This window comes from Aegilops tauschii, chromosome 6, assembly GCF_002575655.3.
Source record: "Aegilops tauschii subsp. strangulata cultivar AL8/78 chromosome 6, Aet v6.0, whole genome shotgun sequence".
Taxonomy (NCBI): Eukaryota; Viridiplantae; Streptophyta; class Magnoliopsida; order Poales; family Poaceae; genus Aegilops; species Aegilops tauschii.
In genome coordinates, this window is record NC_053040.3 from 487,657,870 (window position 1) to 487,670,899 (window position 13,030).

The 13,030-nt window shown below is 49.6% G+C and overlaps 1 protein-coding gene across 1 annotated transcript; it reads right to left on the bottom strand.

Moving 5' to 3' along the window:
• Nucleotides 1–1,159: 1,159 nt before the first annotated feature.
• Nucleotides 1,160–11,203, bottom strand: LOC141026243 (uncharacterized). Its single transcript, XM_073502246.1, has 4 exons — nucleotides 8,939–11,203; nucleotides 7,131–8,471; nucleotides 6,852–6,956; nucleotides 1,160–1,585 (listed from the first exon to the last, which is right to left on the bottom strand). Exons 1-4 carry the CDS (start codon nucleotides 11,201–11,203, stop codon nucleotides 1,160–1,162), a joined length of 4,137 nt encoding a protein of 1,378 aa, XP_073358347.1.
• Nucleotides 11,204–13,030: the final 1,827 nt, after the last annotated feature.

Genomic DNA, 13,030 nt, shown 5'->3' on the forward strand with positions numbered 1-13,030 from the left:
CGGATCGGTGTTAAAGGCCGCGGATTTGGTGTCGTCTGAGCTGATAGCTCGATGGTGGTCGTCAGCAACCACTGGGCCATATCCCCCTTGGTCCACCAGGAATGGAGGGGATTGCGGGTGTGGGCGCCCCTACGGTGGTGGCGCTGACCCGGGCTCGGGGGCTGATGCCTTGCTTTTCCTGTCGCGGCTTGTGCACGATGAAGTGGCCGGTTGGCGTACCACATGGTATGGATGCCAGGGCGGCAGCCCTGCCGCCCCGGAAGACGGTCTGCATGGTTGGCTCTCGGGTGGGCACCATGGTGGTTTGTGGGCGGCAAGAGGAATAGCGGCGGGTGGCTCGGGTGCACTATTTGTCTCTGATATTGGAGGAGCCCGATCTAGATCTGCGAATCTAGACGCGTCACGCCTCTCTTGAAGACCTCGTAGTGACACGCGGGAGCTACCAGGCGAAAGCCTTACGCTTTGGCGTAGTCGCCCGTGGGCGCCCCTCTCTTCTTGAAGACATGTTCGTGGTGCTCCTCTCCGTGTCTGGGCTTTGGGTGAAGACCTTTTTTCTTGTGGACTCAGTAACGGCGACGCTCTGCGCCGTTGTCCTTCTTGAGGGTGTTGTCGTGGAGCTTAGGTGTAGTAGGGCGTAGTGTGGTGTTGTTCTCGGATTTCCGTGTTTTCGCTTTCGGTAGCGCTGTGTGCGTGGTCCGTCTATCCAGGGATCGTCTTTGTTAGAGGGTCACCTCACCACCTTGTATCGTTCGGCCGTGTACTGTGTTTGGTTGGTGCTTTATTATATATAAAGCGGGGCGAAAGCATGTTTGGAGAGATGTTGCATCATGTTAGATGGGATGAATCATGTGACTTGTGGTTTTGAGCAAAAGAAACTGTGACTTGAAAGTACATGTCCTAATCAAACCAATGAATCTTGGCAGGAGAACAAACAATGACAATCATATAGGAAGACAAAATTTATCATCTAAAATGACATATTTTTTCTTTCACGAGGGACATCAAAATGCGATCAAAGAGAAATAATATAGCAGTATTTATTGTACGCCGTCCTGCATTGCTGCAGACAAGATATTCATGCATCAATTGGCAGCGTCATCCCATGCGTTTCTGGGCCAAACACCATTGGATGAATTCATTGTCATCCGGGCGACGAGGGTCATGGGAGCGACGAGGGGAGCCTGGTTTTCAAATCATACTCGTCATCGTCATCATCGTAGGCGAGGCATTTGGTCTCCAGCTCCGTGAAGCTACCGACGTCGCAGCGGAACACCACACAGTCGTCCTTGAGCAGGTCCTCGCGCCTCTCTAGGTCTTCCCTGCGGATGAAGTGCTCGGAGCCACAGTCGCCGCGTCCGCTCTCGTACCCGAAGACACCCATCTCGGCAGGGAGACCGTACGCGACGTTGCCGGCCTGGTCCAGGATGCTCAACTTGTACTGGACTTGCAGGTGCGGCTTATTCAACGACAGCAACGACGCGGCCGTCATGGCGATCGAGCTGATGAAGGTTGAAGGGTACGGACGTAGTGCAGGATGGTGGATGTCCTTGATTGCTGGTATATATGTATGGTAGTATACGGAAAGCTGGCACAGAATTATTATTAGGAAAAGGATGCATAGTACAGTATATGCAAGCTGGCACAAAATTATTTTTAGGAAAAGGATGCATAATACAGTACATGCATTTCTTGGGCTCCAATTTATGGATTAATGACTGAGTGGATTCAGTCATATATACCTGATTTCTTTCTTCCATTCCTGCGAATTATAGCTATGGGTAGGAGCCAAAAAAATCATAAAACTAAGATGCCGTTTGCACTATATACATATCGCCGACAAAATACACCTTACCTTGTCGACGTTTAGGACAAAATAAATACACCTAGTAGTATATATAAAGTAATGGAGGGAGTACATATAGAACACATATCAATTTCTTGTGTTCTACTCCCTCCATTCCGAATTATAAGACGTTCTATTTTTTGTCTGAACCAAAAATAAATAGATACGATTTAGTGTGTTTGTTCACTCATTTCAGTCCGTACGTAGACGACTTTTAAATATCCAAAATATTGTATAGTTCGGAACCGTGGTAATATTATGATTTCTTGGGCTCCAACTCCAACTAATATATTCAGTGGATTAGTGAAATCAGGTAACAAATCATATCATCCGTAGAGACTGGGACAAAGTATTAAAAAGAAATATATTTTCCTCATTTAGTTTTTTTTACGAAGCAAGGCAGACGCTGCAGATTTCATGAAGATAGGGAAAAGAAACGAAATTGCTGCACGTACGACGCTTGGATATACGATTTTGTACGATTTCTGATCGGGTGGTGGGCAGCGGCTTGCTCTGACACAAGGACGGTGTGATATACAGTGCCGTATGAAAATCGTATGGAAATAGTCGTACGCATAGCAATGCTCGAAAAGAAAAGAAGTGTACAGACAAAACTAAGTTTGTTACTCCTCCCAAGAAAAGTCTCCTAACAACTATGTTTTTTAGACAATCCTAACAACTAGGCTGCTCCCCCCACCCCCCCCCCCCCCCCCCCCCCACCCCCGCCAGCGGGAGGAGTCCTACTCTCGTCCTTGTTAGATTTGGCATTTTGCTTGGGGTTGTGCGCTAGCGGTGACGTCCCTTAATAGAAACAATGTTTCCCATGTTCGATTCCTGTCCTTTGGTCATTGAACGAAGGGGTTCCGCTACCGGTCATTGAAGGAAGGGGTTCCGCTATCGGTCATTGAACGAAGGGATTTCGTACATATCTATGTTTTACCGAACCTGCTGAGTGTTAGTGGAACAGGAATAATGAGAATATATTTGTGAAATTGTTCCATGAATATTCGGAATAGTTTCGAGAGAAACCGGAAGCGTTCAGGGTACACCGGAAGGGTTTCGGAGTTTATGTTTATCGGGCAATACCGGGTATTTTCGATAAATAATATATGGGCGGAAAATGTTTCAGATGATGTTAAATAATAATAAAAGACTCTATTAGGAGGTTCTTATATTCAATTAAATATCAACGGGTCTTAAAAAGGCCAAGTGGTGGGAAGCTACTTGGGCCACTTAGACCCAAGTGGAGGTGGCGACTCTCTTGCCACTTGGGGAAGGGAAGGGAGGCCGAATAGGAGGGGGGATCCCCCTCCTCTTGGCCGGCCAAGGGGGAGGGACTTTCCTTCCCCTTGTGCCCCCCCTCCTCCCCCTCCAACCTATATATACTAGAGGCTTTTGCACCTTTTGAACACACACGTTTTGGTACCTTCTCTAGTTCTCTAGTTCTAGTTCTAGCTAGTTGGTCCTAGTTGATCAATTAGAATGTGACCTAGATCCTATAATCCTCATAATTAGAAGCCAATTATGGTTCTAATCTCCTCCCTCTAATTCTCCGGTGCTGATTAGCTCTGGACGGCGAAGCGCTGCTGGATCATGAAGACCGTACGCTTGCAACTCGTAGAGATGTCGTGCTTTCAGTCTTTCTTTCGTGGGCGGTTTGCGGGATTGTTCATCTACGGTTTGAGGGACTCCAAGTTTGATCTACACCTACTCTCCTACTTCCGCTACTATTCGGGGTCAGTAACGATGATGATCCAAACCGTTTATGCATCTTCATATTGTCCTGCGTGATCGTAGGGTGAATTTTTTTGTTTTCTACTACGTTTTCCAACATCTTCCTAGTATGCAAATAGTTGCCAACATCATCGTTCAGTTTGATAGCCCACACTACCTCTAGAAACAAAACTCTCTACCCATTGACAACATTTTGGCCAAAAAAAACTCCATGCGTAAAGTTTGCAAAAGAAAGGGTCATTTTACTTTATCATAGGCTTTTTCGAAGTCTATTTTGAAGATGACTCCATTCTACCTTTTACGGTGAAGCTCATGTACAGTTTCATGCAGCACAACAACTCCATCTAGTATGTTGCGTCCTTGCAGAAACGTTGTTTGAGTGGGTTTGACCACGTGATGTGCCACAACGTTCACCCGATTAGTTGCAACCTTTGTAAAGATTTTAAAGCTGACATTTAGAAGGCAAATCGATCGATATTGTTGAATAAGACTAGCCTCCTTAGTCTTGGGAAGTAGAATCATTTCCCCAAAGTTTAAACAGGCAATATCAAGGTTTTCGGTATGCAATTGGTTAAACAAAAGAACCAAGTCCGTCTTAAACATATCCCAAAAACCGTGAGGAAACTCCGTCGGAAAACCGTCCGGTCCCGGAGCCTTGTTGTGTTCCATTTGAAACACCGTAGTCCGAATTTTCTCCTTGGAGAATGGAGAGGTCAAAAACTCATTTTCCGTCTCCGAAACTTGAGGGTTGTCATGAGTAATAGACTCGTCCAGTGCAAAAGGACTTTCGGTTGAAGGTCCAAAAAGTGCTTTGTAGTACTTAGTAATGAATTTTCTGAGTGGTGCATCCCCTCGATATGGCCTTCCTCCTAGTCAAGAGCGAAGATATGTTTCTTTCTATGTCTTTCATTGGCCAGCATTTGAAAGTATTTCATATTGCCATCACATTAAACTAGCGAGTCGGCCTTGCAACGTTGATACCATTTAATCTCTTCCTCGCGTAAAAATCAGGCAAATTTCTCATGAATAACGTTGATTTCAGTTTTCAATGAAAATAAGATGAAAGGAAGTTGCAACAAATTTGGAGCATGGTCGATGGAGTAATAAAAAGCGATGTGGCCTCTCAAGAGAAACATTTGCATTTTAAAATTATTAAGAGAATGTTGTTCTTACCGAAACTTTGTTCTTGCGGGAATATATAGTGAAATTCCCTACACAATGTATTTTTTTCATAATCTAACTGTAGTTTCTAGAAGCATATGAAGTCAAATACTAGAACTTTTGTTAAAGGTAGAAAAAATAAAAACGTATCAATGTATAAAATGACGTGTTTTATGCAATGAAGGGGGTAATAAAAATGTTTCAAAAGATAACAAAAAAAACTTAACCATTTCAAAGCTCTAAGATGTCACCCTCACATTTGCCAGGGCCACATTTTTTTTTGAAAAGGGGGGATTCCCCGGCCTCTGCATCAGGTGGATGCATACGGCCACTTAGATAAATAAAATAGGTTCAACAATGTCGAAAAGTCGTAAAAGAAACTACGTCGAGCTCACAAGACCTCGTCACAAAAAAAGGCCATATAGCCACAACCGGTTGGCAGAAAAATAGGTATGGAAACTAATTGCCTATCCTATTACATGACCGCCATCCAAACTGGTTGAATATATCCCGCGCTACCATCTCCCACCGGACAGATCCAGTAACCAAACGCTCCCTGGCCTCCGTCGGAGTGAGTAGGGACCACATACGGATCAACGCCGTAGCACGGAATACAACCTGCAAAAAATGAATAGTAGTTATTCTGTTAAAAGCCAAATCATTTCTGCAGTTCCAAATTGCCCATAACAACGCACAAACTCCTACACGAATGTGTCTAGCTGTACCGGACTCTATCCCATCCAGCCACGTTCCAAATAACGACCCGACCGAACTCGGAGGAGTAATGTTAAAAGCAATTTGCACTGAGCGCCACAAAATTCTTGCCAACGGGCACTCAAAGAATAGATGCTTAATGGTTTCATCCCGATCACAGAAACTACACCTGGTAGATCCTGTCCAATTGCGCTTAACCAAGTTGTCCTTTGTTAGAATGACCTGTTTATGGACAAACCACATAAACACTTTGATTTTCAAAGGAACTTTGACTTTCCAAACATGTTTGGAGTTAGGAATGACACTCGAGTTAATAACATCGATGTACATCGATTTAACGGTAAAATGTCCAGACCTAGTAAGCTTCCAACACAACTGATCGGGCTGATGTTGCAGCTGAACCTCCATCAGTCTACGCACCAGATGAAGCCAAGCTTCCCATCTATTACCAACAAGCACCCTCCTAAACTGAATATTAAGGGGGGTGGCCTGCATAACCGTTGCCACAAGCGCATCACGTCTATGCACAATACGATACAGAGTTGGGTACTGTAATGCCAAAGGAGTCTCACCAAGCCAGGTGTCCTCCCAGAAGCGAGTATCGTTACCATCACCGACTATAAACTTTGTTCTATTAAAGAAGGCTGTCTTAACTCTCATAAGCCCCTTCCAAAATGGCGAATCAGTTGGTCTCATTGTCACCTGTGACAAAGTTTTGGATTGCAAATACTTGTTACGAAGTATCTGTGCCCAAGTCGCATCAGTCCCATCTGATAACTTATTTAGCCACTTACTAAGCAAGCATCTGTTCTTTACCTCAAGATTCTCAATACCCAACCCCCTGATCCTTGGGACGACAAATAATATCCCACTTGGCGAGTCTATACTTTCTTTTTAGATCATCACTCTGCCAAAAAAATCTTGACCGATAAAAGTCCAGCCTTTTCCTAACCCCAACTGGAACCTCAAAGAAAGATAGTAGGAACATCGGCAAACTTGTGAGCACCGAATTAATAAGAATCAACCGGCCTCCATAAGACAGAAGTTTGCCCTTCCAGCAACTAAGTTTCTTTTCGAACCGATCTTCGATACATTTCCACTCTCTGTTCGTGAGCTTACGATGATGAATGGGTATACCTAGGTAAGTAAAAGGTAAAGCCCCTAATTCACAACCAAACAATTGCCTATAAGCCTCTTGTTCCTCCTCGGCTCTACCAAAGCAGAACAACTCGCTTTTATGAAAGTTAATCTTTAAACCGGACAATTGTTCAAATAAACACAACACCAGCTTCATGTTTCTCGCTTTTGCCAAGTCATGCTCCATGAAAATGATTGTATCATCAGCGTATTGCAAAATGGACACACCCCCATCAACTAGGTTGGGCACCAAGCCACCTACCTGACCGGCGTTCTTTGCCCTGCCTATGAGAATGGCCAACATATCGACTACAATGTTGAACAAAATAGGGGACATTGGATCTCCTTGCCTCAGGCCTTTGTGTGTCTGAAAATAATGACCTATATCATCATTGACTTTAATTCCAACACTACCTTTTTGCGTAAAGGATTCTACCCGGCGTCGCCATGCCTCATCAAAACCCTTCATGCATAAAGCCTGTTGAAGGAAAGGCCATTTGACTTTGTCATACGCTTTTTCGAAATCCACTTTGAAAACAACCCCATCCAGCTTTTTCGTGTGGATTTCATGGAGCGTTTCATGTAGGACCACAACACCCTCAAGAATGTTCCTGTCCGGCATGAAGGCCGTTTGGTTAGGCTGCACAACAGCATGCGCGATCTGTGATAGCCTATTGGTCCCGACCTTGGTGAAAATTTTGAAGCTAACATTAAGAAGACAGATTGGCCTGAATTGCTCAATTCTCACAGCCTCTGTTTTCTTAGGGAGAAGGGTGATCGTTCCAAAATTTAGCTGAAAAAGATGAAGCTGCCCAGCAAACAGATCATTGAACAAAGGCAACAAATCTCCTTTAATGATAAACCAGCATTTCTTATAGAACTCCGCTGGAAATCCATCTGGGCCAGGCGCTTTGTTCGTTTCCATTTGTGAGACGGCATCAAATACCTCTTTCTCGGTAAAAGGAGCCGTGAGAACATCATTCTCCACAACTGTGAGCTGAGGAACATCCTCAACCCTGGACTCATCCAGAGACACACAGTTATTGTCTGGAGGACCAAACAACTGCTTATAGAATTCAGTAATGTACAATTTTAGGTTCTCCTGTCCTACAATTGTACCATCATCTTGCTCAAGCTGAAAGATCCTCTTCTTTCGATGCTTACCATTAGCAATCATATGAAAAAATTCAGTGTTCGCGTCCCCCTGAACTACTCTCCGGACCTTGGCCCGCAACGCCCACTTCAACTCTTCTTCCCTAAGAAGTTCCTTCAGCCTCAATTCCGCGTCCAGCTTGGCTTGAAGCTCCGCGACTGGCAGCAGCGTGGTTTCTGCCTTTACATCTAGTGACTGAATAAGGGAAAGAAGCCTTTCCTTTTCAACCTTATAAATCCCGCTAAGATGCTTAGCCCATCCACGCAGGACACTCCTCAAGTGCCTGATCTTATTCTGCCATCGCTGAAGCGCAGTCTTTCCTCCTGAATCTTTATCCCACTCTCTAGCCACAAGATCCAAGAAGCCTTCACGTTCAAACCAAGCCATCTCAAAGGAGAACACATTCCTGTTCCCCACGTGGGAGGGTTGACCAGAGTCCACAAAAAGCGGCGTCTGGTCGGAAATACCACGAGATAAGGCCTGAACTGTTACTAGAGGAAACTTCTGTTCCCAATCGACACTAGCCAACACACGGTCCAACTTCTCATACGTCGGATTTGGCAGCGCATTAGCCCAGGTGAATTTTCTGCCCGAGAGCTCAATTTCTCTCAGGTTCAAACTCTCAATGATAGTATTAAACATGAACGACCATCTGCCGTCAAAGTTATCATTGTTCTTATCCTCACGCCTTCTAATAATATTAAAATCACCCCCCACCAGGTACGGCAACTACTCGGAACCACACATCCGAACTAGATCAGCCAAGAAATCGGGCTTGAGCTCTGGCTGCGCAGCCCCATAAACCGCAACCAGAGCCCAGTTAAACCCATCTTCCTTCGACCGCACCCGAAACTTGACTGCAAAGTCTCCCATAACCACACTGCGAACCTCAAGCGTCTCGCACCTAACGCCGAGTAAGATTCCACCTGATCTTCCTCTCGGCGGCAAGCAATGCCAATCAAATGCAATGCCCCCCGACAAAGAATTTAGAAACTGAGGCGCAAAATTATCTCTCCCCGTCTCCAAAAGAGCGGTAAAATCTAAGTGATGCTCGACCGACGCCTCAGCAAGAAACCTTCTTTTAGCCAAGTCTCGCAGACCTCTGCTATTCCAAAAGATTCCTTTCATAGTTCATCGTAGAATTTTTTTGCCGAACGCAACCTAGCACTCCTACGCACTGCGGACAACGGGTATACCTTCCGTTTCCACTTGCACTTTGGAATAGCTTGACTCTGCAACTGGTCCTCATGCCCAGTGTCAGAGGGGCTTGCCAAGCCAATCTCAGTAGAGCCATCCTCTACCCCCGCCTCAGAACTAGAAGGCAAAAGATCCGCACAAAAATTGTCAAGCACCCTGACCCCAAGCGCATCAACCTCCGAATCACACATGGGTTTAACAGCCGCAATATTGCGAATCATCTCTAAGGCCCGCTCAGCCTCTAGGTCAAGTAGATCATTAATCGAATTAGTAATTTCAGTTTCATTACTACCAAGAGAAACTCCTAATTGATTTGCATTATCAAGAATCTCATCATTTGAAAAATGCAAAATGGAATTGGAAATATTGACCGACATACCAGTAGTGACTTCAACATCACGAAGCTTGGCCGCCCTCATAGCGCACCGTTGCTGGATGTCATCCACATCCGGGTGTGCCTGGAGACGGTCACTCACCCGGCGCCCCACAGACATGGGGTCCTGTATCCCGCCAAACGCAATGACCTCCTCCCGAGAGATCACGGATGGGGTACGGCCTCCTGCCGCACCCGAACCCGCAGTCCGAGCGACCTGCATGGACCTCCCCACCGTCGCGCCAGAAGGAGAAAGGGACGCCTGGCGCGCCCCACCAGACGAGGGCATCACCGATGGTGGTGGAGACATAGCCAGGACCTCCCGTCCTGGCTCCCCAACCTGCACCGGAGAGGCCGCCACCATAGGAGAGAGCCCCGAGGCCACCTGCCCCGAGCCCACTCCCGAGGGCGAAGTCGACACCGTCCGAGAAGAAATCGCAACGGGACAAGAAGTATCCGAGTCCTCCTGACCCAGACCTCCTCCCAGCGTAGAAGAGGACACGGGAGCCACCTGCCCCGCATCCCCGTCCTCAACACAAAAAGTGCCCGAGACCGCCTGGCCTATAGCTCCTCCCTGCACACGGGGCCCGGTAGGCTGCGGCATCTCCAGAGGGGGAACCACGTGCTGACCAGAAGAGGGAGTGGCCACCTGCCGACTCACCTCCTCCGCCCCCCTGACCATAAGTGATGAAGCCCCGAGATCCCCAGAACCCGGGTCCAGAGCATCCATAAAATCCAACGCAGGCAAAGCGAGCTCAAAGGCCTCCTCAGACTCCACCCGGTCGCTCCACAACCTCGGCGGTGCAGAAAAAGGTTCGAAGGATCCAAATCTCAACGACTTCGAAGGCACCGAGGAGGGCTGGGTAGCTCCATCCCCGGTCGTCGCGGTCTCAGACCCCGGCCCCATGGACAGCTGTCGTCCAGAGTCCTCAACCGGCGGTTCCTGAACTCCCACGTCACCATCACCCTCATGCATATCAACGTCAGACCCGTGAGCCGGCGCAGACAGCAGGCTCTCGTCCTCAAACTCAATAACCAGATTATAAATCCTGCCTCGGTAAGCCCACTTAACCACTTCCGGCACATACTCCACATTCAGAATACTAACCAGAACCCGTGCAATCCCATGAGCTCTGGTGAAAGCCATGTCCACACGCTCAGGCTTCCCCAAAAGAATGCCCAGACTGGCCACAACCCGAGCATCCTGCAGCGGCGAGGAAGGTGCCCCGGAAAAGCGTAGCCACGCTTGCGTAAGCGGGATGCCCTGAGGCTCAACAATCTTCCATTCCTGAAACTCAAGGATACCCTCAGTACCTGGCACCTTACACATCCCAAAACTCAGCAACCGCTGCAGGTCCTCCACAGACGGGCACTCGACCCTGAACATCTTATCAGCAAGACCGACAAGGTCCCACTGGAAATCCCCAGGAGCCAGCTCTCGAAGCCTCTGCACGATCTGTGCCTCAGACACCTCCCCTCTGGTAACCTTGACAATCCCCGTGGTCATACTCGGAGACTCGTCAGGCACCTCGTGCTCAGTCGGAGACTCGAAAAAAGTTAGCTCAGCACAGTATACTCCATACATCTTGAGTGAAGGTGCCTGATCGCGCAGTAACAGACAATCCCCAGATTCATGAGCCAGTTTACCACAGGTATCACATAAACGCGCCACACACTCGGCAATGAAGTGACCCTTATCTCCGCAACGATAGCAAAGCATCTTTTCTTTCCTACGCGCCCACTTGGACGCTCGATCAGACTCAGCCATGTCCATCATCTCCGCAGACACATCAGACATAACCTCAGGAACCGGAGCAGAAGCAAGAGCCGTCACTACCTCCATAGCATGATCGGACAACACAGGCTCCTCTGCAGCCCCGCTATCAGTCATCTGCTCGACAACGACCGGTGGTGGGGGCGGTCGTGGACGGTACCGGCCCCCTCGCCCGCCCCGACCACCACGATGGCCACGGTAACCTCCTCGCTGCCGATGACCCGGATCCGAAGGCCCCTCAACGAAGCCACCGGCAGGCCCCAAGAACGGCCTCTCAACCGAGCCATCGCTTTGCCATGCATAGCCACGGCCGCCTCCCGTGGACGAAGAACCACGGTGCTGGCCAGTTCCGTAGGCATCGTAGCCGTCGTCCCCCCACTGACCCCGGGGCGCAGAAGCAGTACCGTTGCTCTGCGACGACGGAGACGGACGAGCAACGACGTGTGGAGGAGGAGCCGGTCTAGGCGTCGGACCCGACGGCGCGGGGGCCCTTGGTGGCGCGGCCCCCCTGCCCGCAGCTATGACCGTAGCAGCGCCTTGAACCACCGGCCTAGGGCCGGAGCCCGGTCCACCACGACCACCCGACGGCACCGCCGGAGCCGGCGGCCTCCCCACAGGCGTCCCGACAGCAACACGTGCCGCCTCAGGTCTACCCGACCCGCGACCCGCTGCGTTCTTGGGTAGCGGCACGCCACCACGACCAACGCCCGACTCCGGAGGCGGCAGCGTGCCCCGGCCATTGCCTTGGCCCGGCGGCGGAGCGCCCCTTCCATTGCCTTGACCCGGCGGCGTTACCCCGGAGACCCGACCCGCCCCGCTGGGCGCAGGCGGCCGCCTAGAAGGGGGCGCGCCTCCCGAGCCCACCATGGCGCCGAGAGGGGGGATGCGACGAGCCCGTCCAGGTCCGGCCGTACGTAGGGACGGCGAGCGACGAACCCTAGGGCACGGCGCTGGTACAGACGAAGACAAACGCGTTGTGCATGCGCCCCTTTCCTCTGGATTGATCGTATCCACGTCCGGCTGGGCCTCATACCCACCACACCGTGGCCCAAAAGAACTCGCCGGCCCAAGTGATAGCAGCTCGGCTTGGCCCGCAGCCGATTCGCACTGGGCCTCATACCCAGCCGAACGCGGCCCAGAGGTCACGAGCGGCCCATCCGCGCCCAATAGCAATTTCAAACGCGCCTCCCTAGTGGCGGCGATCCCGACCGACGCCGCTGGCGCCGCCAGCTTCCGGCCGGCTGCCGCCGCCGTCCGTTTCTTTTTCTTACTCGTAACCCTCTTCCAAGCACCCGCTTCAAAATAATCTGACAGAGATGGTTTAGGAAGACATACCTTGGGAAGAGGACCGCGCCATGGACGGAGTGCCGAAGCCGCCGTGTCTTCCGCCAGGGCCACATGCTACCTATATAATATTTTCGAATGGGAGAAAAGAAGAAATTCGGAAAATGGATGAAGAAAAATATTTTTTTAAGGTAAATGTTTACTGCCGGCGGACCGGCTGAGTTTTTGGCCGGCCGAACACGCAGCGTTCGATCCACTGTATGGTACACGTACGTCCCTGTTTGCTTTTCCTTTTTTTTTCTTTACCTTATCTTCTTCTTCCGCCTCTCGTTCCTTATTCATAAGCAGCACTCGTTTTCTTCTTCATCATTCCCATGTTGCGCTGCTTTGCCGTTGCTCGCCCTCCTCAACCTCCATGATCCCGGTGCTGCTGCTGCAGACGAACTGCCGCCGCCTGCTGCTAGGACGAGCTACCACGGGCGGAAAAAACATCCATATATAACCGACGCCTCCTTCCTCCTGCTCTCAAGCAACCTCCATCTCTTGGCACACACGAGCTGCAATGCGCCTGGAACGCATGCCGCAACAGCGATGGATGGGTGCAGCGACCAACGGCGAGCGTTGGCCCGTGACTGGCGGATGCAATGCTGGAACCGTCGT

Coding starts and splice junctions, on each gene's coding strand:
- LOC141026243 (XM_073502246.1), bottom strand. CDS start 11,203: ATGACTGATAGCGGGGCTGCAGAGGAGCCTGTGTTGTCCGATCATGCT. Junction 6,957..7,130: donor ACACGAAAAAGCTGGATGGG/GTTGTTTTCAAA, acceptor CATTATTTTCAG/ACACACAAAGGCCTGAGGCA. Junction 1,586..6,851: donor GGGCAAAGAACGCCGGTCAG/GTAGGTGGCTTG, acceptor ATTCTGTGCCAG/CTTTCCGTATACTACCATAC.